This window comes from Engystomops pustulosus, chromosome 4 (assembly GCF_040894005.1).
Source record: "Engystomops pustulosus chromosome 4, aEngPut4.maternal, whole genome shotgun sequence".
Classification (NCBI taxonomy): Eukaryota; Metazoa; Chordata; class Amphibia; order Anura; family Leptodactylidae; genus Engystomops; species Engystomops pustulosus.
The window spans coordinates 123312724-123340645 of NC_092414.1; the positions used below are offsets into that span (position 1 = coordinate 123312724).

At 37.2% G+C, this 27922-nt stretch overlaps 1 protein-coding gene and 1 long non-coding RNA gene across 3 annotated transcripts in view; one reads left to right on the forward strand and one right to left on the reverse strand.

The window, feature by feature from the left end:
* SEMA3D (semaphorin 3D) overlaps positions 1–27922 on the reverse strand; it is a 142489-nt gene that overhangs the window by 98922 nt on the left and 15645 nt on the right. Inside the window, exon 2 of the mRNA XM_072147286.1 lies at positions 8582–8764. Coding sequence (XP_072003387.1) covers positions 8582–8726 — 145 coding nt within the window. The 5' untranslated portion in view covers positions 8727–8764. The remainder of the gene's footprint in view (positions 1–8581; positions 8765–27922) is intronic.
* LOC140127068 (uncharacterized) overlaps positions 1–27922 on the forward strand; it is a 50736-nt gene that overhangs the window by 9369 nt on the left and 13445 nt on the right. The window contains exon 2 of one of the 2 annotated variants that reach the window (XR_011854947.1): positions 6079–6183. This is a non-coding gene — a long non-coding RNA (uncharacterized lncRNA). The remainder of the gene's footprint in view (positions 1–6078; positions 6184–27922) is intronic. The other variant, XR_011854946.1, reaches the window with a different exon arrangement.

Consider the following 27922-nt stretch of genomic DNA (forward strand, 5'->3'; position numbering starts at 1 on the left):
CACCCCTAGAATAGGTTCGAGTCCCCCATTGAAATGAAGTGGCGGTCACAACATGCAAACTACAATGGGCTGATGGTGATCAATGTGCAGGCCAGTAGCAGGGCTAATGTGAATGCTGCTTAATTCAGAGATAATTTCCCCATGTTTTGTATTCACAGGGGAACAGTGGTTGACACTTATCATGATCATTATGATCATCATGTACCTGCCAAGTAAAAAAGGAGCAGATGCCATAAAGCAACACCATACATGTGAATATTCTGCCACGGCTTCCACAAGGCCCCTGTGAATAATTAGTATCTAATGCAGATTTAATTTGGTATTAGAAAGACTTGAGCAGCTGCACAAATAAACACTTGATGGATACAATGTTTATTTCTGTTGCGTTCACATTTATTAAAATCTAACATGTGACTTCATTTTGTGGCAAGGAACAGGTTAGTAAAAAATCAATAAAATAAACAATTAATCTGAGACAAATACACAACTGGGTGTAATGAGTTTATGAGAATATCACTGTTAGAGAAAAGACTCCCACAATTGTTTCTTTCACATGTTTCCGTAATGCCAGATTTAATTTTGCCCAGCTGGAAATCTTCTATGCTTTGGCCAAAAGGATGACAACCATTACAACTACTTCTTACTAACTGTCTCCTTAAAAAATTTGGCACTGTTCCATTGAAGATATCATTGTCTCTATGTGCTTTGCTCAAGGCATTCGTCTGTGCAAGGTTTAAATTAGATAATTGGGATTTATATAGTTATATTTGCAAATTTTTTATGGAAAAGGCTTTATTATTCTAAGTCAAATTTAATAAAATGTAAATTGCTTCACTTCGTGGAAAGGCAATCAAAGTAGGAGCATCGTGAGTAACATTTTAGATTCTGTGGCCATAGATAGTCTGCATCTTTGCTTTACAACGCATGATGCTCCACACTAGAAGGAGAATAGAGATACATAAAGTCCCTTAGAAGTCTCTGGGCACTAAACTACAGACATACACAACACGGAAATTAAAAGAAAATGAAATAAAAATTTCAAGAACAGGTAAAATAATATTTTTATTTCAATTCAAGACCATTTAAATGCACAAAGTTCCCCTTCAATTAATAGGACCACCAAGACAGAAAATAAGCAAAGAATTTAACGCAGCTGCAAAAACTGGAAATTACCAACAATTAGTCTGCACTTCAATGATGAATGTGAAAGAGTAGCTCCCCAATTGATTACAGAGCCGATCGCTGACCACCCTACAGCATGCAGCATATGGAAGCATATCTCTCATCTACATTTATCCATCTAACCTTGAATAACCACAGTATGATTCAGATACTTATGCCATTAGAATTGAATATTTGAATCCTATCTATCTATGTATCCATCCATAACATAATAAATACAGTTTATGATGTTGGCAAATAGTAAACACATCAAAACAGTGATGTCCATAGGTGGGAGTATGCTCATTATGGAATAGATATACTGGTTTGTCTAATATCCCACATCTTGTCATTAGTTTTTTTTTACAAAAGTACATATATTTTATTTCCCAAAAACTTCACATGCACAACTTTCGTCAGCTCCCGTCAGCTCCCCACTCTGCTGTCTTACCTCTCCGCACTCATGCTCCGCTACTGGCGCTCGAAGATTTAAAGGGCCAACGCACTGCTAATTGGTGCTGGCTATTTCCAGGAATTGAATAAAAGCAGGCCTCTCCCAGCATTCCCACTGGATCTTTGTGCTATATTCCTCAGAGAAAGCTTGTTTCATTGCCTAGTACTTGTCTGCTGATTTCCCAATGTTTCCCGGATTTCGTTTCTGACTTTGACTCCGTACTGCCTGTCCTGACCTCCTGCTTTGTTCCTGACGTTGATCGTGTGCTGGCCCCGACCACGATTCTGCCTCACAATTTTCTACCATGTCTTGGCCACCACAGCGGGCAAAGTTGCAGCAAGTCCAAGTCCAAGCAGCAAGTCCATCCCGCTTTGCGATGGGCTCTGGTGAAAACCAAAACCATGAACCATGTATGGGTAGTCTTGCAAACAAAAAAATTTGGTTGATGTGTACTCCCAGCTTAAAACACATTTAGGTGGCAACATTTATTTACTTTTATTATGTTTGGGAGATATGTGGATATCAATAGCATATAGAATCTGCATGGTCGCAATAAAAACGCAGATTTGTCTGGTGAGTCTCAAAAACTCACTCCTCCCTCATTACCATGTGGATGGATGGATTTCTAGTCTTTGGGGGACAGAAATATGTGCATTCACTGACTTAGCCTTATTGCTGCCAAAAGAAAACTTCCAGAAAGCAGGATGATATAACATTGACATTTTCAGTGATTAAAGATATACCACATATACAGCATATACTGTACTCAATAGTATTGTACATCAGGTATAAGTATAAAAAAATGTTTAAAATATAAAAATAGGAACTGAAAGAAGAGACATTCCAGATATACTGTACATTAATCCTTCTCTTTTTCAAGAATTTGGTCACATTTAGTCCATGAACAGCTGGTGCATGTCACAGCTTTCTGTGAAATCTGACATAAGTAAACATGAACATGGGTCTGTGCTATGCACTGAACTCACCATAACCATCTAAACCTATAAATAAGGGTTTGAAATATTTATGTTAACAGGAAAAGCATATACAGTATATAGATTAGGTACTATAAACTGCAGTAGGACAATATAAGGTAAAAAATAATATAATGTATAACAAACTGAAAATCAGCTAGATACTTAGAACACTTATTAAGTATGTTTTATATAATATTGTGGTTTTATTTAGCATATTTTTCATTTTATATAGTCACATACATAGAGATAGAGATAATAGAATAGATACATTCTAGCTATACTTTGAATAGATTATAGGATATAAGGAATATTTTATACTATATTTTGGAGATCGTTGAAAGTTTTGAAAGTATTGAGTTATCATAGTATATCATAGTATATAAGGCTGGAAGGAGACGCAAGTCCATCAAGTCCAACCTTTAAGAATTAAATAAATGTTTTATCCCCATAACCCGTGATATTTTTGCTCTCCAGAAAGTCATCCAGGCCTCTCTTGAACATGTACATAGAGTCCGCCATAACAACCTCCTGCGGCAGAGAGTTCCACAGTCTCACTGCTCTTACAGTAAAGAACCTTTGTCTATGGTGATGGTAGAACCTCCTCTCCTCTAGGCGTAGAGGATGCCCCCTTGTCCTGGTCACAGGCCGAGGTATAAAAAGATCTTTGGAGAGATCCTTGTACTGTCCGTTCAGGTATTTGTACATTGTAATGAGGTCTCCCCTCGTCTTTTTTCTAAACTGAATAATCCCAAATTTTTTAATCTGTCAGTGTATTCTAGTTCCCCCATTCCCCTAATAATCCTGGTTGCTCTCCTCTGCACCCGTTCCAGCTCTACTATATCCTTTTTATACACTGGTGCCCAAAACTGTACACAATACTCCATGTGTGGTCTGACCAGGGATTTGTATAAGGGCAAAACTTTGTCTTTATCATGAGAATCTATTCCTCTCTTGATACATCCCATTATTTTATTTGCTTTAGCAGCAGCCGCCTGGCTCTGGTCACTAAAATTAAGTTTACCATCCACCAATACCCCCAAGTCCTTTTCAGCTTCAGTTTTACTAAGTAATTGACCGTTTAGAACATAATTATACTTTTTGTTTCCATGGCCCAAGTGCATAACTTTACATTTATCTACATTAAACCTCATCAACCATTTCTCTGCCCATCCCTCAAGCTTCCACAAATCCCTCTGTAATGCTAAACTATCGACCTCAGAATTTATTACTTTACACAGCTTAGTATCATCTGCAAATATTGAAACTTGACTGTGTAAACCCACTACAAGGTCATTAATAAAAATATTAAAAAGAAGTGGACCCAATACTGACCCCTGTGGCACTCCACTGGTAACATCAACCCAATCTGAGAATGTGCCATTAATGACCACCCTCTGTTTTCTATCACTAAGTTACAGCGTTGCGTAGATTGGTGGCCAGTTCCTCCATCCTCTAAATATAGGTTAGCGCCCTCAACCAATCAGACAGGGAGGAAAGGTAAGGAGATCTCCAGAGTTTAAGAATAACCATTCTAACCTCTACTAGGAGTTGGATAAGCAAAGAGTATAAAGGGCGCCTACTGGGGCACAAGACCATAAAGCCTGGTTGTCAACTTATTCAAGATGTAATATTATTAATGTTGAAAATGTACTTATGAAAAAGATATAAGAATAGTGTTCCTTGACTGTTTTGAAAAAAGGTGGCACTTACTAAAATAGACATGACAGGAGAGCTGAGAGCTCGGGGTGATATGTGCCAGGCGTATTAAGAAGCCCATTCCGTAAGACAGAAATCAAAATCTACCATGGCAATTTCATTATACATTCCTACATAGGATTATATACATAGATGAATCAGTTTTTATAGTACTGTTTACTATAGATCTATGTCATTTCTGTGGCTTTTTGAGTTATGAAAACATATTTAAAGGAAATGTTTCAAGTTGTAAAATGCTGAATGACCTTTTTAAGTTTTCCTAAATGTTTCCTGTGATCACTTCTATGTGACTGCTTGTTAATTCCAGTAAGTGCAACCAAGCTTTAGCTAAAAACAAAAAAAACAGGCATTCCAGGCTCTTCTAAGAACGCTAATATCTTGGAAATGCAATTAGCCTGGACTGTTTTACTTGGCAACCATCAACCATGTACTTAGTTAAACACCGTGAGTTTATGAACGATTGAGATCATTATGTAAAATGCATTTTCTAAAATGGACGTTAAAGGGAACCTACCACCACAAATCCACCTATAAAGGTAGATCGGGTGGTAGGTGGATCAATAGGACGTGAGGATAGCCCTTTTAAGGACTAATCCTCACATCCTCGCACTTTTTTGGAAACTTTTATTCTGCACATATGTAAATTTTTTTATGCGGCTACTGGGGCGGGGAGTAGCCGCATCTGAGGTTACACGAGGCGGCTACTCCACGCCCTGGTAGCCTCTTTTCTCCTCCTACTTACAATCTTCGGCGCGCAGCTGCTCGTAGCTGCGCGCCCTCGTCCGATGATCCTGCCGTCTGCGCATGTGCAGAACAGCAGGCCCGCGCCTGCGTGGTCACTGCTCCGAAGCCGGAGCTGCACAGGCGCGGGCCTGCTGTTCTGCGCATGCGCAGACGGCAGGATCATCGGACGAGGGCGCGCAGCTACGAGCAGCTGCGCGCCGAAGATTGTAAGTAGGAGGAGAAAAGAGGCTACCAGGGCGTGGAGTAGCCGCCTCGTGTAACCTCAGATGCGGCTACTCCACGCCCCAGTAGCCGCATAAAAAAATTTACATATGTGCAGAATAAAAGTTTCCAAAAAAGTGCGAGGACGTGAGGATTAGTCCTTAAAAGGGCTATCCTCACGTCCTATTGATCCACCTACCACCTGATCTACCTTTATAGGTAGATTTGTGGTGGTAGGTTCCCTTTAATACAAAATTTTTACCAGTAGAACTGCACTATGGTGCAAAATCTCTACTAGTGTTTACCTTCCACAAGTCATTGTATATTCTAGTTTAGTTATATATGTTTCTATGACCCAACAAGAAAGGCACCAGCACTTCAGGAGACTGTAGATGAAAAAATGATTTCCTTTATTTCAAATCCAGGTAAAAGCATGGTACAAGGCAAGGTGCATAGTCCTATAGCATGGTATCCCAGAGAGTGGGATCCAGTGAGAGTGCTGGATTTTTGGGGCTTATTATTGGGTAGAGAAAAAGCCCACTGTAAGATCCTATGCTACTCGGGTGCACTATGAGACATTTAGTCTGATAACTTAAATCTAACCAGCTATTAATGTAATACATAAATATTGTAATAACTATTATTAACGAGGAGTTATCTAAATGGGAATGTATTTCAATAATAAGGCGCTATAATAAAGATACTGCTTTCTGTCCAGTTCCACCATATACTAAGGCAATGTTTGATTATTTGATCCTCATGCATGTTTAGTAAATGTCTTTTCTTTTAACTTTACTTTTTTTAAATGTATTTTTTATTTTATAGAGTGAACATATTCTGCACAGTGTGCATCAATATCCACATCATTAGATGCAGAGTGACACCATGAACAGCTGGAGCAGGTTCTTAAGAATTTATCACCATTTCGGTGTAATTATAATCAATGTTTTACATCCAACTCCTCTCATAAGGGAATGACAGAATGTCTTGTGCTTTTCAGGGTCCCATGTAACAGGAAGTTTTCCAGGGATTGGTTACAGGAACATTGTATTTTTTATCTTCCTCATTTACCCACACCCAAAACTAGATGGATTACTACTACTTACTATTGGGTGGATTTCTTTTTTTTCCCTTAGGAAATGCAATCACTTGTTGACCTTTGCTTACACATCAGACTCAATAACCCTAAGTAAATATTTCTTGTCCTACGCAAGTACCAGTGAAATTCTCCCAATAACCTCCATGTACTGTATATTACTGTACAGTGTGTTTATATAGTGGAAATATCACATTGAAGCCTACATACTATCCGCCTTCTCCCCCAGCAATATCTATTGAAATGATTAATACATTCTTGTCACACATTAACTATTTCTGGGGATGTGCTGACAAAGGAATAGGATTGTGCGTGAATATCCTGTGTATTCTCCTGTCTGCACAATACAATGGGGAATTCAGTGAGCTCAGCATATCCAGGCATGACCTAACATCTATATATTTCACTGCTTTGAAAGAGGAAGACTGGGCATCTGTAGAGAAGCAATTTATTAGTAGTTGCCAATTTCTTCACTACGAGAAGGAATTCATAGTGATGTTATATTATTTAGAGGAGAGGGTGGGGTGCAAGAATTGGTATCAATATTAAACTATGTAGAATCATTTCCCCTTTCTCTATCATTCTATTTCTAATAATAAAAGCAGGAATAACATCCATTTCTGAAAGTCACCCTAAACAGAGCTGCTTCTAACAGTCAGTTTTTCCGGCAATTTTTGTCTATGACTCAATGCCAATACTGTTAAACAATCACTTTACAGTTCTATGGGTGTAGGAGTTGTTTAAGTTTATTCACATTTTTTATACAGTATTATGAAAGTTTGGTTTAACTTTATAAAATGAGAATGTTTAGAAAAAGTGCAACTTCCAGAATTCCTCTTCCATATTTACACCTGGAAATTCTCCCATGTGTGTGTGGTTGTACCAGACTAACAGGAAATCGAAAATACTGGGACAGATTAAAGGAATCACCAAAATAATCAAATTCCAGCAAGCACACAATGGGACACATGTACTATATCTGGCTTTGTCCTTCTGTTTTTTGGGACTTGACTTTTCTGCTGGTCAGATGTATCTAAGTGGTTTTTCCTTATTGGCACATGTGGGGTTTGTTCTTTAGTGAATTTGTGACTTTATAAAAAAAAGAAAACAAAAGTCGCACTCAGATCTAAGATAATTTATACGCAACTTTTTTTCCAACTTTTTAAAAAAGTCGAAACTTTCACATCTGGATCCATGTGATAACTCAGGGAACACTGCAGAAATAGATCATGGCAACGTTTAAAGAGATTATTTTAGGTGCAAAATAAGTCGCAAAGTCTCAAAAATGAAAGAAAAAGGCAAGGCAAAAATTTTATGCATGCGCCCCCCGATGTGAGTTTGATGCAAGTTTGTCGCATCAGACTCGCTCAGTCCTCAATATCAGACAAATGGGGGTCTAACAGCTTAAATCATCACAGATCTGTTGTTATTAGAAGTAGATATACAAATGAACATGAAGCAAACAACCATGTGTAGTGGTCAGACTAGTTTATTGAAAATGGGAACTAAGCTGCAGTGACATGGCTAAGCCACTACACACTGCTCCATATTCTGTTTATCAGCTACTATGGTTATGCTATCAAGAATTTGAATCCAAAAAAAACATAAAATACCACTGATATAGTGAATATGGTTTACACTGTGCATAATTCAGTATTTCATGGTCACATTAACTTGTAGGGCTAAGATAGAAACATATATGCAATCATCATTTGTGACTAAACAGGACAATATTATGATTTTAATGCTAGTTATCTCGGAGTAGCTCTTCCCTTATATTCCCACTTTATAGGGCCACTTTACTCTTATAAACAACTATATAGGTCATTTTAAAGTCTAAACCAGGACAGATTCCGGTTACATTTTTATTAGTACCAAATGAGCATATGATATAGTTGTAGTCAAGTTAAATGTTACATTTCCATGGCTGCACCCCACACACCAGCCTCTCATGTATTAGGGGAGATTGCTCATCTTACTATTTTCAGAATATGCTGTATAGTAACACAGAACCCACAGATATATAAGTCATAACAATGTGCACACTGAGTTCTTAATACTTACGCCTATTAAGACAAATAAACCAAGTGAGTTATTATCTATAGAGAGACTCCTGGGGATATTATATATTAACAAAAACTGACAAAAGTAAGAACCACTCTTAGTACAAAAAATACATTAAGATATTCCAACTGCAGACATAAAATGATCATATAATTGTGAAAGACTTACCTTTATGAGGAAGCTTGAGCCTGGGAATATTCTGTTTCATGCTGTGAGTTGTTGGCAGAAATATTAGTAAAAACAGTGATAGCGTGGCAGTGATATTCTGTGGTGTGAGCCATCTGCTGTGACATTTGTGACACTTCTTTTCCATGGTGTTGTATCTGGCACCTCTTCTAGGGAATTGCCTGTCTGAAAGCAGAAACAGGTTTTTATGACTTGTTATAGGAAGATGATACTGTGTTACGGGTAAATATTACAAACCTCCTCAATTTTACTAGATCACTGTAACTGACAGAATTGTATGACAAATCGACAACAGAATCACTGGTTACTGGTAAAGCGAAAGTTTTCATCTTCATGATGAACAAGTTAGATTCTTTGAGACATACAGGTAAATCTGGCTAGATAGGCATTTGTAGATCACATGGATAATATAGTTCATTGTCTCCCCTTGTTCATACCGCACTTACATATATTGCTGCACAGATATTGCTGTCCCCAGTTTGTTTTAAAATCTGAATCCCCATTGCAATTTTTTGGTAGAAGAGATAGGAACTCAACAACCCCAAGGAAACCCATACAAACACCCAAGTGATCATACAAAATTCTGGTTACCAGTGCAGCAAAGGAACAAAGTTAATGCTGAAAATACAGTAATCATATTGTCATGTTTTATTCTTCCGAAAATAGTAATTCTTTTAACTTTAACCAGAAAACAAGAGGAAGACCTAGTCCGCCTTTGTTACACAGATTTAATTTTCATCACAAATATTCACTAGGATTATAAATAGCTTTTGATTTTATGGGAAATTGAGCAACATTTTATGAAAAGAATGTATGATTTATGTGTCATCGTTTGTAATAAACTTGGAGCATGTTATTGCACTAAGCCTATTTTTTGTTAATTAAAAACAATATTTTATTAATAATTTTACATATTTGGGTGGGGAACTCTACTCTTTAAAGGGAAAATCTCCTAGGAACATAATTCTGGTGTCATATTAAACAGGAGAATCTCCCATTTGATATGAAATCTGGATGCTTGTGTATAGATGCTTCACAGAACCAGAGATATCTACAAGTTGTAGTAAAATAATTTCATTTTTATACGCAGTTTTCTATTTCTGAGAGTTCCGATTCTGTATTCATACACAATTCAGATATCATATTAAAGGGGAGATTCTCTTGTTTAATAAGACACCATAATTGTGGTGCATCTCAGACGCTACTCGTGGGAGAACCATGTGATCCTGGGGATATGAATGGTATGGTACCACAGTTTCTGCCACCCAGATTAGGCCACACCCCTTTCCCCCAGGTCATGCCTCTTTACCGGACAAGTCAAAAAAACAGCCCAAAAATGGTCTAAAACCCTCAATAAATGTGGCACAGCTCCATGCCTCCAAGACTGGACATCAATAAATGTCTTTTTTAGAAAAATGATGGCTCTAATCCTATGGATAGAGACCAGAGTGGAACATGTATAAAGACGTCTAAAAGGTACCGATTTGTGCGGGTGGTTGCTGATGACAGGATCGCTTTAAACTAATAACCTCCTCAAGTATGGTACAATATATTTTTTCGAGAATTGCCTTTTTTATGTCAAATCCCACCCAATGGCCTATGATAAAAAATCTCTTCTATAGTCATATAATATATATATGTAATATAATATATGTATATAATATATAACATAGAAGAGTCAGATTTGTGTGAGATTAGTCAACGTTTAGTATAGTTTCAATGGTACCTAGAAAATACTTTTGGTGATATATTATCTTTTAGGTCTCATCAGGCATGAGAATGCTAATTGGGTATAAAACCTGGTGACAGTATTCTTTTAAGAATATTTTTTTTTTAGATTTTTTTAGCAGACTTGGTTAATAATAATAATAATTCTTTATTTATATAGCACCTACAGATGATGCAACGCTGCACAAAGCATGTCAAATTGGTCCCTATCCCCATGGGGCTAACAATCTAAACAACCTACCAGTATGTTTTTGGAGTGAGGGAGGAAACCCACACAAACACGGAGAGAACATACAAACTCTTTGCAGATGTTGACCTGGGTGGGACTTGAACCCAGGACCCCAGCGCTGCAAGGTAGAAGTGCTACCCACTCAGCCACCGTGGTGGTAAACTAAATGATCCCTTAGGATTTTGCCAATAGCATACCCACAACATTAGACCCTTCAGTTGTGTTCATGGTGTTACACAACATAATGCTCTCTTTAACATGTTTCCAACATTAGTTTTATATGTTGATTTTACAGCCTGTGCCTCCACTTATTGCTTTACACAATGCAGACAATTACAATGACAATTAACCATGCATACAGTGCAGTCCAGTTTACAGTGTCCCTGTATGAAGGTCCTAAAACCACAAACAGCCCAAGGCATCAAATCTTTCACGTAATGTGTCATGCTATGAAAAAAGCTGTCAATGTATCCGCTGACAATGGGACAGTGTGCCGCATCTTGTATGTGTTTACTTTTACTATCCTCCTGAGCACATGGAAATAGTAACAACTCAGTGGAAATTCCCCTGTAAGGTTTTTGTTATTAGATGCATGCAATCTTCTGGCATCTAATGCAGCTAAGTCATATAATTACAGGTTACTGAGTCGCATAGAGTTTCAGTTTTTAGGTGGGATCTTTTGAAGTAAAAACAAAGTTAATACTGAGAATTCCTTACCAATCCCTCCCAGCTGCTGTTATCTCCAGCTGCAGAGAAACAGTCTTTGTCGTCAGTATAATTTACATTCCCATAAGAATTAAACTTTCTGGAGATGATTTCAAAGGACCTTTGTCAATTAGGTTTATGTGGAAAAAAGAAATGTGCCTTCCTGATGCAAAAGAACCATAACTCTAGCTCTACAGTTTATAGAATGAATCCTCTCAGGGCAATGAATTTGGCTCTTCCTTCAATTTCTATACAAGTCTATTAACACCCGGATTTTCCTTATGAATGTCCCGAGGATGTTGTCCTAAAGCCAACCCTGTGACTGTGCTACATATAATTTATAGCAAATGGCTCCAATTATATAGATTTTATTCTATTTAGATGATGAAATGGTTCTAATTAAGACCATACATGCTAAAACAACCAAACATGGCTTCTTTGCTTTTCCTTTAAGGTGGCTATATATACCATATTTCATCTTGAAAAGTCATTTTTTTCTAACGTTATAGGAACAAAACTTTCATAAATGTGCAATAACAATTTGGCAAAGTCCATTTTATTTTCTGGTGGAATCTACAATAAGGTAAGATTTGGGCATAGACAAAGTTGTAGCACTTAAAAACCTCATGTATCTCATGGTTTTTTGTAATGTGTGTGTAAACATAAGGCTGGATATTAGGTATTTACCCAAAACACATTGACTAAATGTTCTGTTCTGTTTTTTTTTTGTTATGTAGAGTGATGCCTCCTGTCTTTTTCCTCTTCAGCCAGACATTTCTGTCCATAAAATGGCCACCGATGGAGGGACATGTGATCTCTGTCAATGAGCAATTGCCCAGCCAGGAATTTGATCTTATATTCAGGAATACTATCATTAGATCCTGGCAGGGTAATTGTTCAAGGGCAGTTAGAAAATGTACCATCAAAATCAAGCATGGATAAACCAGGGGCACTTACTCATAGATCCAGGCACTGTGACTCTGGTAATATTCTTATATTTGTTATTCTTGACCTCCTTTCTTCTAAAATCAACCTTTTAAATGATGCTAATGTAGCAGTTTACACTTTGTTAGGAGCACTTCCCCCTCTTACTGTGCACCGAAGCTTCTTCTGCTGCAGTGATATAACACCAGGGGGAAGTGCTGAGCAGGGGAGGAGACAGTGTAGCAGCCTGCAAATCTGCAGCATAGAGTGGCTTTGGTATCAACACCAGGAGTCCTTCAGGTGCATTAGCAGAATTGTTATTGTTGATTTTAGAAGGAGGCCTTGGATAACAAATATAAGAAGATTACCACAGTGCCCCTGGTTTATCATGATGGATTTTGAGGGTAGATTTACTTTGAGACTGTCTAGTCTCACTTTACACCTCTTATTAGTTGGCTTAGTTTACAGCTGAAAACTGTGGTACATTAACAGTATGCATGTATTTTAGCAATAGTACATCCTTTCTGAGGCTACAACCCATGTCCAGTTCTAGTCGAAAAAGTGTTTTAAAACTCTCTTTGTTTTCCCACAAAACAATTTAAGTCCTAAGGGCCTAACTTGCTTATCAGTGGGGCTCTTGGTGATGGGACCCTCACAGATCATGAGAACGGGGGTCCGATGTATCCCAGTCAGACCCCTTATCGCTCCCCAAGATGACCGCAGCAGCGTTGTGCTCGGCAATCTCTGTCCGGACGATAGATATGAATGGGGCAGTCCGACCACCTCGGGGAGTAACGAGTGGTCTGACTAAGGTACATCTGACCCCATCGGACCCCGTTCTCCTGATTTACATGAGAGTTAGACGTTTTCAATAACAAACAGTACTTGTTAATTTGTTGCTGAAGCAACTACGTAGATACATATTTCTAAACTGAAAGCTGCAGCCCATGTGTTTTGGATTATAAACTGTTCCTTCCTATTCTTATACTAATTTGTTTACTTTAGATATCTTTCTATAGTGATATAACAAACCAAAAATAAGGTCCCGAACAGGCCAATTCTTTCAGAAAAAGGGTCAAGTAATTTCTTCTATCCTATTATAGAGTAAAATTTGATAGAGGGGATCAATACAGTGTAGTTTATAACATTTTATTCCAAACTCTTAATGAATCTATCCTTTAAAGGCATATTCTTAGCTTGTATTCTTTACCTACCATATACTTACATTTCTCCAATTGGATGAAAAAAATGTACCTGTGTGAAGATAATTTTCCCATAATATGCTGCCAACCCTTGCTGGAGTGATTCTATAAAAAAATGTTTTTGTATATAAAATTGCCACAAGTTACTGCATGTCCTGCAGCCATCCTGTGGTAATGATCGCTGAATCCAGATGGTCGGGCAGGACTCAATAGCCCCACTATGGCCACCACTACCAGGGTGCAGGTATGTTCATATCCAAGGACAAAAAAGAGAGAAGGCCACAGCATCCAATATGATGAAAAAAGGTTAAACCTTTATTCACACAGGCATAGAAAAAAGTGCAACGTTTCGATTCACCATTAATCTACTATGGATCCTGCACACTAGGACCCTGGGCTGCGTGCATCAAACAAACAGCTTTTGGTAAATACATTGGTTGCTGTCTTTTTTCTTTTTTTCATATCCAAGGACAGCTATTTTGTTTATAAGGGACAACATGGTTACATTTATGGGCAATTATCTTCACATAGGAACTTTTTTTTTATTAACAAGCAAATGCAGAAATGAATATAAATGTATTATTCATTCAAATAAGTGTGTCCAGATGAGAGCACTCCTTAAAAAAAAATACAATGATGCCCAATTTACAGGCAGTCCTCGGGTTACATACAAGATAGGTTCTGTAGGTTTGTTCTTAAGTTGAGTTTGTATGTGAGTCGGATCTGTATACTTTATAATTGTAATTTATAATTTGGTCTCTGTGACAATTCGATTTTAAAAATGTTGGATTGTCATAAGAACCAGGATTAACAATAAATCTTAATTACAGGCACCATTGATAACTGTTAAAGCTGTTTATTGTAGCCTAGGAATAAAGTACAATAAATTACCAATATCCAGAGGTCCATTTGTAACTAGGGGTCGTATGTAAGTCAAGTGTTCTTAAGTAGGGGACCGCCTGTATTTGTTCTTGATAAAGTCTATGAAAAATAATGGTAGCCTACAGAGAGTCCACCATAATAAAAAAATTACATTTTTAAATGTGGCACTAAACATACAGTGAATTTCAGACTCTTGGAATCTTATATTTCAGCAGCAATTATTCAGCTTAAACCCTAAGTAACTTGTGGAAGTCCCATATCTAAAATAGTTGAAACTTTATCAGCCCATGTTCCAGGAGATGAGGGAAAATATTTGGCAACAGCAGCAACACTGAAAAAAAATATTTTGATTAATATATTATTGTAAGCAATATTTCATTTCATATCACAATGGTTTCATTCATCTGCACTGCTGAGGGCAATTTGTAATGGGGAAATGTGGATACATGTATGTATCCATTTTTACTATGTAGTCATTCTTATATGGACACTCTGGCTGCTGCTATTATATGAGCACTGTGACTGTCTGTATTACTTGTACAGTAGAACTATTATTTTGTGTTTATGATTTTTTTTTACATCTTTATGCACGGGAGTTTGTCCAATACATCTAAATCAACTGTCACAAAAGACACATATTTTCTGATAAATATATGCTTATTAACTATATGTATAATAATGCTATGGTTAATGGAATGTGCTTTATGTTATGTGCAGATACAGTATATAATATTCCTTATACAGTGCTACTTTTCAAGTTTTACTAATATCTTTACTAAGTTCGGACTATCCCCCACATGTGATACTTGTTATACTTTTACATATGTATTATAACGGCTACAGCTCAGTTTTCTGTCTTTCCTTCTTCTATATAATGGTTAAGAACATAAATACCTATGAAGCTTTATAGCATAACTTGATATGCCACCGATGGTCAATTTTGGGATTATTGTGCTATTTATGTATTGATTCTTTTCCCATGTTCACTAATCTCACTTCTTTCTAGTCCATATGCACATATCACCACTGCAGCCAGTGGTATACAGAACAAGACTGATGAGACTAGTGACTATAAGAGCATATCTTTGTGGAAAACACATAAACAATCCCATTGTCTCAATGACCATAACCTAGCTCTAAAACTGGCAGATTTTCTTAACAATTTGAAAACTCCTTAAATATAGCCCTGTCTGACCCCCTGGATTTAGCAATCATTACCATAGGATGGCTGTGGGACACGCAGTAACTTCTGCACATTTAAACATTTTTTTTTGGTTTCTTTGTGCAATCCCTCCACCAGAGGTGTTCGTATACAAGGACACAGTCTTGTTTCTTAGGAATCATATGACTACATATATAAGAAATTATCTTCACACAGGTACAAAAATGTTAATAACCTCCAGGAGAAGAAATGTATATATACGGCAGATTAATTAACTGAATGTGATTGCCCAGATGAGAATACCCCTTTAACTGCAGTGCCAATGTTTTCAAACAGAAGCTGGTGGTAAATGGCAGGCATCATGCATTGCTGAAGTGCTGGGGAATTGTAAGTACTACTTGTTTTTTTTTTTTATGAAGAACTACCTAGGCCCATATTTAAAAAAAAATTAATAAGTTAGGAAAATCCCTATAATATGAAATTATTCACAAGGAGTGGCTGGTAAAATAATCAATAAACAATAAAAAAGATATATGTGATAAAATTTATAACACAGCATAAACAACTGATAAGAAATTCATTACTGGAAGTGCATAAATCATTTTTATAGAGTAATATACAAGAGGACTATTTGTGGTTTACATTAAACAGCTGGACCTCCGCATGTTTTTCTAGTTTCATGACTATGGATAGGAGACAATCTATGGGAGACAGAGTAAAGCGATGGATTTTATCTTCACATGCCATTTGTTCACACCATAAAATGTAAAACGACACACTTTGTCACATAAGCACCACACACTAAGATACACTAATATAATCCTTTTATTTCAGAAGCATGTAACTTGTGACAGGTGGGAGCGTTTGCTTTGGATGTCACAGCTGTGTCCTTTAGCCAAACCTTAAAAGAGATCATATTTTTCTGTGACAGAAAAGTCTTTATACAGTGTTTTTTTGTAATAACATACTGTATAAGGGCTTATTCACATGAATTTAAAAAAAGGATGTGTGCCCACACATTATAAGTCACCCAAGACTAATGGTCTATGGAAGCAATGCCCTGTTCATCATGGCCTATGTGCTATTAAAAATTAGAGAATTCACTGGTTTTGATGGATTCAAATTAGCAGTAAAAATGTTTAATCCCATCCAATTTGCATCTAAGAATTGGAGTGAAAGTGTAGATTGTCTAATTTGGACAAGATATGAAATGCTGCGGCCTGTTTCAAGCAGAACATTTTGTTCCTAGCCCACATGACACTTTAGCAGCTTCTTCCATTGCACATATAGGTGCGCTGGAAATGACCATGCACTGTGCGACATGTACAGGGGTTAGAAATGATTGGCCGCATAGTCGTACACAGTCTACAGGAAAAGCAGCACAGAGAAGATATGTGTTGGAGTGATGCCACACATGGCGTTTTGAACCCGTTTTTGGTCCGTTTTGAAGCGGCCCGTACAAAAATGCATGCATTAAAACCTGCATGCTTTTTTGACCAGTTTTAATTAAGATAATTTTAAAACCTGTCAAAAATGGATGTGTTTTCAAAAAACGGGTTCAAAACGCCATATGTGGATTTACCCTTAGGCTCCATTAACACGAACGTATAAAATGGCCATTCAGTATATATTAGTCATCCTGTATACATTCCTGGATTGTTACTACACAATATCCCAAAACAATTTTACTAAATATTAAATAGCTCATACATCTAGAGGAGGCAACTGTAGCTGTAGACATCACACGTGAAACAACTGCTTTACCTCAGAGTTATCATTGAATACACTTCATCAAATATCCAAGAAGTAATTACATCAATTCTGAAGGCATTAGAGCAAAGTGAGCAAACCTGATAATTTTGGCAGGACATGCTATGTTATGTCTAAGGGTTTACACATCCTCCTACCCCAACAGATACTGGAAAAAAGAAAGATTAGGATTGTTAAATTTAAAGGCAGATACTTTGTTCTTAGTGGAATTAGTTGCTGTGTCTAGCAGTTTACTCCCCTGTCTTCACTCCTAAGCCAAAATTTGCAGGTAGATGGAGGAACTGAAAGGAATAATTGCCGATCCAGCATTTAGCTACTGTATAGGAACTGCTTTGAGGCAGTAAAAAATAATACATTTATCACTTTTATATATCTGGTTATAGTGAATCTAAGTCGATGTTTACGGAGTTTACATTTATTACTTTTACACAAGATATTGTGGATAACTAGTTACAATAGTGTACAGTAAAATGTAATAACTTACTCTTACACACTGTAATGTTTTTATGATGGAATGGAAGAATATGAGGGCTACATGAGGGTACTAGCTGATAGCTAAGTCAACAGCTATGACCTACAAGATTGTATTGTGGACATTAAGAAAAGAGCTTGCGCTCTATTAGTTGACTACAGTTTGTCTCCTGTGCATTCTCCAAAAGTTGTATTCACATATTTTCTCATGAGACTAAGCATGGATTATTTTAGAACTTAAAGGGATTGTCAACTTCCAGCAAATAATCGATACTGTTTGTGTTATGAAAAGTTTTAAAGTTTTCCAATATACTGTATTAATTCCTTACAATGTTTCTTTGCTTGCTGTCAATCAACAGGAAGCTTCATTATTTACTTCCAGTGGATTGTGGACTGTCCCTGCTCGTGTGATGTCACACGTTATGTTATATCATAGAAAGTAATCATAGGTGTGTGCTATAATGAGCCGTGTACCTGTGTGACAACACATTACCATGGAATGGTTTTTATCTACGGCAAGTAAACAATAATGATTCCTGTGTGACAGCAAGCAGAGATCTAGCAAACAATGTGGAATTAATACAGAAAGTATATTGCAAGTCTGTATAATTTTACATTACAAAAAACAATATCAATTATTTGCAGACAGTGGACAGCCCCTTGAAATGACTTTCCATAGTCATACCTACTTTGACTATATGGATTCCATACTTACATCCAATGAGGCTTTGAAGAATTATAAGCTCTTGATACCACTGTTACCTAATCTCAATAATGAGCTGTTCTAAGATAATACTGAACTCTCTTACCATGCTTCCTCTATATAATATTTACATGGACATGCATGATCCATAAGAAAGATATTGACTTTGAGCCAAAAATATGTCCACCGACTCCTGTATAAGGGCTACAATCCAGCTAAACAAGCAGTTATAAGTTTCCAGTGCTATTTATCACTGTCATCATCACCCATATTCTCAGAATACAGAAACTACTTGGCTTTATTTGTCCCTTGTACCAAACTAAATTCAGTCCATGTCTAGCTGGGTTTAAGTGGTTTCTGGCTGTTCTGAATAATTCAACACAAGGGGAATACGAATACTGAATTCTTCACAGACTAATGAGGAAACCAGAGTCCTTTTTATATTTTTTTCCTATTACATGTTCATTTTTCCTCTGCCACATACACAGAATTACTGTAACCTTCTACATTTACATCTCTATGCACTATTTTATATAGAAAACCTTTGAGATTGCAATGGTATTGATGAATAAAGCACAAAATACTTTCTTCACTGATATATAATAAAATGAATCTTGTTATCCATTAACACAGTACATAATACTGGGGGAAACGTATTAAAGGAATCTATCATTAACACCAAGCTTGATAAACCAGGGACATAGACCAAGGCACCATGATTGTGCTAATCTTCTTATGTTTGTTATCCAATATCTCATTTCTTCTAAAATAAACTTTTAAATTATATTTAATGATTCAGAAGGGATCCCGGGTTTCGTTATCAGATTGCATCAGCCTTCACAGGCTGTTACACTGTACAGGAGCACTAACCCACAACTGTGTGCTGAAACAACTTCCTCTGCAGGCAGAGGGAAGGTGAAATGCTGAGCATGAGTACGGGGAAAGGGTGAGACAGTGTAACAGATATAGCACCCCCAGAGACCTTCTGGGTCATTAGTATATATTGATGAATTTCTCTATGTAAATGCAGTGGCGAGGTAATCACGAGCACCAGCGTATGATAAATATGCCCCACAGTCTCCATCAGCTATAGTGAATATGGTCGACCAGGGAGCTCTCATCTGCACCTGCCCCCTCACACCCAAGTTGGTGTATATGGGTGGAAAACCAACAAAAATTACATAAATGGGGCTTTTCTACATATCCTGCCTGCCACAATACTAGTGGAGAAGGCAAGTTAAATTTCCCACCAATGTAATTAACTATTTATTGGTGCTGAATATCTTGAATGTTTTTATTAATTTACTAGAATTACAATAGTTTATTAAGCAAAAAATCATCTTTGTAAGATAATGAATTATCGTTGATTACAAGTAATATATCTTTGGTCAAACAGCAGGAGATAGTAGATGGAATGTTAAGAGAAGATGGCTGGAAAGCAATAGAGAATAATATGCTAATGAAAAACCCCACATGAAACATTAAGAAATGGGCCATGTCCTAAAAGGCAGCTTTATTTCTTTTCTTTTTTAAACTGTTCTCAGAATTTTCTTCTCACCCACCACAAGAAACTGACAACTGTAGGAAACCTCATGTTCTTTTGTGTCAGTAACAGGATATCAGGTAGGCTAAGCCTGGTCCCCTTACAAAGTTCAGAATACCAGCCAAGAGGGAAAGGATCAGGAACATACACAACTATTTTCTCTGCAGGATTTCTCAAAGTCTTTTTTTTAAACATGCAGAAAATTGTGCAGGCCTGAAAAAAAAAGCCCCTCCGATTGTCATAGCTTCAGATGAAATAAAGTGAATAGATGTGTAACTATAGGAAAATGAACAATAATGGAGCATACTGTATAGTAACAATGAGAAAAGGACAGGGAATATTTTTGTGTTTTTTTTAAGCAAAAATCTTAATATAGCTTTTTTATACATACATAATAAACAATTAACATTTCCCTTTGAAGCAATCGGAAGCATAGAGAACTTCTTGTTTCTAAATAGAAAACAAGACAGCAATTTTATGCAACACAGTTTTTAGACAGTTGTACATAAAAAAGATTTGGTACAGTCACGTTTATATATCTGTGATGAAATAGGATAGATCTGTAGAAAGCCTCTTATCAGTACTAAGTAATAAAAATGAACCCTGCTAACCTATTTTCCATTATAAAAATACATATTTTTAAAGAAAGCCTTAACTACAGAGTAATTGGATAGTAACATCTCTCTGTGATTTATGTGTCGACAGTTATACTGCTTTCAACGTGATGGGGTAAAAGGTAATATCAAGTCTACATCTAAAACTTCAAAATACATTTCATGTAGGAACAAATCCAAGTTCAAAAGTGACAAAATGTTTTATAAAGTAAGAATTTTTATGATGACACCTGCCATTTCAGTAGAAATAGGCAGATCTGTAATTGAATGTAAGAGTTAGTCATCCATTAGCAGAATTGCCTGAAAACTCTTGATCATCATCATCTGTCAGGATTGATCATGTCAGATTACCCAAAAACATGAAATGACACAACGCACAGTATAGCGCTGTCAGATGATGAAGACCATGAACTAATCTCACATGCTCAGTTTTTATGTCTTTTTCTGACATTTTTTTAAACACATAAACATTTCCATTTTCTTTCAATACAGACATCAATGATTGTATCAACTACTATACTGTATGCTTTAAAAAAAATTGTCCATACTGCAATCATTTTGGTTTTAGAAAAAACTTGATAGAATAGATGTCACAGTTCACCTACAGGGCTTCTTTTCATAATGGGCTGAATCTTTGCTGGATCTAGGATTTGCTGTGAGTTAGTTTTCTGGGTGTTCCATCATGAAAACTGATGTACATATTGGACTATATTGACACTATGAGGCGCATTTTCCAATGGATTTTCTTGACTTTTTTGGCATCAAATAGTTGCAAAAAAAAGTTGTATCACATTTTTCCTGGCTTTTGACGTCAAAAAGTCACACAGGGTTATTTTTACCACATGTACATACAAGCACTAACCAACATATCAATCTGTTAACTAGTGTAAGGCTAGATTAATGTTTTCCCACTGTTTAGAAAGATACATGCAAAATCCCCAAAACACCCCAGTCTCCCAAGCCATATGCAAAGCACCTGTGACTTTTTTTGCATTTTGCTACTTTTTTAAGCAGAGCTCCAAAGACAGTCAAAAGGCTGTTTTGTGTAGTCAGCCTCATGATCAATGGTCCCCTATGGGAGAACTACAGATGCAAGGTAATGTTAAGCTAATGTTTCATCATGCCCAATGGTGACCTACCAGTGAGTATCTTTTAATTTAAAATAGGTTGATGACCTTAAAGGGGTGTTCCCACTAAGACAAGTTTCTTATATGTACTCAGGATAACAAAATAACAAATTCTCCAATTCACTGTTATTAACAAAATTACAGCATTTCACAGATATAAGTCCAACCTGTCTCTATCAGTCCTGTTGTACACAATTTCAGTTGCCCCTATACACGACCCTGTAACTTCTGACTTAGGGTGGGGGAAGTCATCTTGGATTTCTGTGTGACGACCATGGAGCTGAGTTTCTCTGTCTCTGCTCCCTGCACTCTAGCCCTGCCCCCCTGCAGTCCAGGACAGAGCTCACTCACTGATGCACACTACTACACAGAAACTGAGTTTCTGCTCGCAGCAGTAGCTTGTGGAGAACTACAAGTTACGGGCAGATAAGTTCTTTATCAGGGGGGGGGGGAGGAGATCTACGTGTTGTGGAAGAGATGTAGAGCTGACTGTCATTTTGTGTGTAATAGGTATCTAATTGATCTCTTCATCTCTGATCTGTATCATCTCTCTTTCTATTTGTCAGATACTAGTACAATGGTCAGAAGCTAAACTGATAATCTAACCATACTGTTAGCTCACAGAACTAGATGGATCATAATCTGGCTGCTTAGAGAGTTCCCATCCACACCCTGGGATTTTACACCTACCAGCCTAGGGAGTGATACCAGCTAAAACAGCAATAAAACTGAGTCAAATTGTAAAGGAAGGGGTTAAAAATGATCTTTTTTGTGTAAACATCACTAGGAGATTGAAATTGAGAATTTTCTTTCATGGGAAAACCTCCTTAATGAAATGTATTCACTCTCAAAATACAAATATCCATTGCCCATTATATTTTGCTAATGTTTTACATATGTAATATCGCAAGGTGAGTAATATAAAACTTAACATTTATTTCAAAATACATAAAAACCACTATAATCACAAATAACAATGCACCAGCACCAACTACAATAGGCCACTGTGCTGTACTAGTCAAAAAGCACAGGGCCCACAAAAAAGTGCCATCTCGGCCGCTGATAACAAGAGGATCATATATATACAAGGTAGTACACGCTATGTATCATAACAGATAGCATCAAAGGTAAGTAGTTGGCAATCAATCCTACAAATATGACAGCCAATTTGTATTCGGTGCAATGTAAGAGAAGAATAAAGGTGTATGCTGCAACAATGATAGCAGTGATAACAGTATGCGGAAGGTAGAAAATGGAATATTCTTACCAATCCTGGGTATGAGATTCGGACCATCAGGTTCTCACAGGTAATGAAGGACCTAGGTATCCCTTACATACTACAATAACACCTTAATATCGTCCATAGACTCCCGTCCTAACAAGGACGGTCCACAGCTGTCCCTGACGTGTAACTCGCCCTTGCTATTGAAACTCCACGTTATCAGTATCGGAACCGAAGAGTTGTTTTAAGGTGTTATTGTAGTATGTAAGGGATACCTAGGTCCTTCATTACCGAGACCATTGTGACAACGGAACAACTCTTCGGTTCCGAGACCATCTGATAACGTGGAGTTTCAATAGCAAGGGCGAGTTACACGTCAGGGACAGCTGTGGACCATCCTTGTTAGGACGGGAGTCTATGGACGATATTAAGGTGTTATTGTAGTATGTAAGGGATACCTAGGTCCTTCATTACCTGTGAGAACCTGATGGTCCGAATCTCATACCCAGGATTGGTGAGAATATTCCATTTTCTACCTTCCGCATACTGTTATCACTGCTATCATTGTTGCAGCATACACCTTTATTCTTCTCTTACATTGCACCGAATACAAGTTGGCTGTCAACTACTTACCTTTAATGCTGTCTGTTATGATACATAGCGTGTACTACCTTGTATACATATGATCCCCTTGTTATCAGCGGCCGAGATGGCACTTTTTTGTGGGCCCTGTGCTTTTTGACTAGTACAGCACAGTGGCCTATTGTAGTTGGTGCTGGTGCATTGTTATTTGTGATTATAGTGGTTTTTATGTATTTTGAAATAAATGTTAAGTTTTATATTACTCACCTTGCGATATTACATTTAACTAAGTAGGTGATTGGTACAGTCCCTCCTCTGTTGTGGATTTGTGAAGTAAGCATAGGGCCAGTCTAATAGCCTGATGTTTTATATACTTAAATTGTTTCAAAATGCATGTACTATATTTATGTGTTTTTTTGCTACATTGTTGTAGCATTTGGTTTACAATTATTTACTTATTCTGTAATTCCACTTTCTACAGTACTTGATTCAAGATGTAGATTTACCTGAAAAACATAAACCCAATTTAATTGAAGTTAACTTAAATGTCGGTTAATAAAGGATTAAACTCCAAATCTTTCAAGCAGTTGCATCAATGTTTAGCCTGAATAAATTAAACTTTCAGATGTGGAAAACTCATTCCTTTAGTCCTATTCATATAAACTCCTTTGGGGTTTTTCTTGGGGAAGTCCAAGGCTGAGCTTTACAAAGGGACTATTAATACTTGAATCAAAGAGCCACCTTAGGTGAACAGTTGCTTATGTATTAAAGTTTTGTTTACACATTGCCTGATACATAGTTATTACCTGATACATAGATATTGCCTGAATCCCCTTCTTTACAAGGTGGAAAGACCTAGATAAAAAGCCTGTAGTTACTGAATAAAAAGAGGAGATGGGCTCTTAAAACATGTTGTTGGCCATCACAAGTGCCACGTTCTTGCTTCCAATGGCATAATATTGGCACTGAAATTTTTCCTATGCTCTATTTCCTAATTGCGTAGACACAACTAAGCTTGTGCTAAAATGTTACATGGATGGATAACAAAAGTGAAATCACATGAATGGTGCTGTATTATATAAAAACAGGAAAAAACTTTCTGCCTTATATAATAAATGTATATACTGCATATAAAACCTTTTAGTTTAAAGTAAGAATCTTGGTCTGTGGTTAACTATTTCTGCAACAAAACAAGTCGAGACCTATAGGGGCTGGAAATAATTTGAATTGCAATGCCCTGAGAAGTCATATTTACGTTATTTCAGACTGTGTAATATGCAATTACCTACTTCCTACCTACCACAGGTTGACCTGACCCAGATCATTCAGGTTTTGGAAATATTCTAAATGAGCATATTACTAAAGACAGCATTCACTATGGGGAATCCAGCTGTTTACAAAGACATATTTCTCATCCCAAGAAAATGTGACACCATTTCCTTTGACAATGGATTTTCTGTTGTGGTGATAGAAAAGCCCTGCAACTGGAAGTCAAGTTAATAGATGAAGAGCAAATGTCACTTCCCCTAGACTGGATGCATGTTATAATAAAGTGAGGATGAGAAGTGATGCCTTTTCAGTGCTGGAGGTAAAGCTATGCTTGGCTGTCAAGTTTTAATAGAAAATGAAGTTCTCACATAGAGAAAGCTAAAATAACAAAACAGTAAGTGCTAGAGCACAAATCTATCATAGTCAGGTGGTCCCACCTGTATTAAAACAATTGCTATATTCCATCTGGCCTGAAACACATATGGGAAAATAAGAATTCAATCCATTTTATAAATGTTGGGTCTTTAAACTGTGAACTGTGTTGATCTTGGCATAGGAGCTTGGATTCTTAAATTGAATAGATAACACATTTTTTGCTTTAGTAGTTCTGCATGTAGATTTTAGACTTGAATATGCCATGAAGGGGCGTGAGGGGGCAGGTGGGGACGTGAGCACACTGGCTCACCCTATTTACTATACTCGTGGGAGACTATAGCTGCAATCCTGCCAGTTCTGACCTGATGGACATTGCTTTCCGCTGCTCGTACTCAGCACTGGATTTAGAGGCAGGAGCCTCTTAGTAAATCCGACATGCAGCACGTTGTGAGGGCAAGATTAGGAATAGCCCACGCAGAGAAATCTACCATCAAAATCCATTATGATAAACCTGGGACACTTACTCATAGATCCAGGCACCGTGACTGTGGTATTCTTCTTATATTTATTATCCATGGCCTCCTTAGTTTTAAAATCAAGTTTTAAAATTATGCTTACATGCCTGAAGGGTTTTCTGTGGGTGTTACCATAGCCCCCTCCATGCTGTAAATTCACAGACTGTTACACGATGACAGGAACACTGCCCCCCTCCCACTGTGAGCTGAAACTTTATCTACTGCCATGAGATTACATCAGGCAGAAGGATGGGAGAAATGCAGATGGAGCAACTGTAACAGCCTGTGAAGCCACTAAGTGGCTCTGGAGAACCCTCCCCCTCCCCACAGAGCCCCTCAGGCTAATTTGCATAATTGTAAATGTTTTTAGAAGGATGGAGGCCATGGATAACAAATATAAGATTGCCACAGTGACAGTGCCTGGATCTATGTGTGTCCCTGGTTTATCATGATGGATTTTAATAGTAGATTTCCTAATCAAATTTGATATGTGAACCCATATACAATGAATACAGTATTGCACTGAAATTAACTTGATAGATTAATTAATCAATCATCTAAAATCATATAGTTAAAAAGTTCATAGCGTTTTAATTACAAAATAAACAATGTAGGACATAAACCTTTGAAAAACTTTGAAAAACAATATATAAAACTTTGCAGGTTTTTTTCCTCCATAAAATCGTAGCGAAGAAAAAGTAACATAGTCCTTCTGCCATTCTACATTAATGTTAGTGTCACATATTGGGGAGTTTACACCAGCACTTCACACCTAGATTTCCTGGAATGTGGATCACAAGCTAAATATATACTATGTCACCATCATCTCAAATTAGCTCCCAGTTATGAGAGGAAAGAAATAGCATAAAATTAGCAATGCTGAGTTTCCTATAGACTATGGTAAAGTATTTGCGTGGATGTATAAATGTCGCTGTGTCAGACCTGCTAACGGGAACATTATTCATAGTGTGATTATTTAGACTGAGATAATTAAAGGAGAGTGAAGTAATCCTGCCAGGAAAGATATACTTATCATACCCCGCATAGCACTGCTTGTGCAAGACAGCAAGAAATTTTATACCGGATATGTACTGTATGGTTATTAGACGTCTATTCTGTATAGAACTGAGGTATGAAGACAAAACCTCAGGCATGTCAGGGTAACTGTATCAGACTAATCCATACTCAGGAAGAAACTCAGCCCATGACAAGGGTGTAAGTTAAAAGAAATATTCATTGTATTGGGAGTAAACAAGTAACTATCTCTGGAGATATGCATATTAAAAATGGCAAAACACACATCAGGCAATGTCCACATGGCATGTATTATTTTTACCTTTTTTGAAAGCAGAAATCCCAAAGTCACTCCATGCCACAAAAATGTATCCTAATTCAAGAGATAACTATATGCACCACCATACAATCAAGCTAATCTACTATAATACTCCACATGAGTATGTGTATAACCACATCTTTACATCATAATAACCTGGTGTACGCAGGGGCAGATTAGGACTGTCATGGGCCATATGAATCTTATAGCCCCTACAAGTCTGGAATCCACTTCCTACATATAGTACTAGAAGCTTCTTGGGGAGTGGAGGATGCGTCCTTTCTGCTTGCTTTCAATCTGCGGTTTCAGGACCTTTGGAGGACCTTCAAAAGTCCTGAAATAGCTCTTGTGTACATGTGTATTGACAGTAGGAACAGATGTACAAGGAATTCATGGGTGAAGGTCCTTCTCAGGATAATATTTGGTGGGTGGTTTGGGTGGCAATGGTCCCCCGAGAAGACTTGGGCCCGTGTTACTGCCCAAATCGCCTATATTATATGAATACGTCAAACAAAAGGCTGGAACTTTGATGGTCTCCTGTAGCAGAGACCATGGGGTTATTTCTGCATGACCAAACCTTGTAATGAAGGACTCTGCTGGTTACCATGCTGGTTACACTTTGGGAAATAATTAGCTCTAAGGTCTGAAGTGCACAGTTTGAATTTCATTGTTCTTGAAAAGTACAGTGCTGATTGTTCTTATAAGAAACATTCTATTTTATGAATATTTCATCATATCAGTGCTGTAATGTATCTGGGAAAGATTTACTAATCTAAGTAGGACAGAATAAGGGTACCAATGCTTGCGTCTCTTGATTAGGAAGCTTGACTTACTAGAAATGCACAAATTGGTAAAAAATAAAGTAACTAATGGGTGGTCTATCATAAGAGAACACTAGCTTATAGTGTCATCATCCAACATGCACCACTGTGTTAATTTGGGCAGATTTTAAACTGTCTGGTCCACA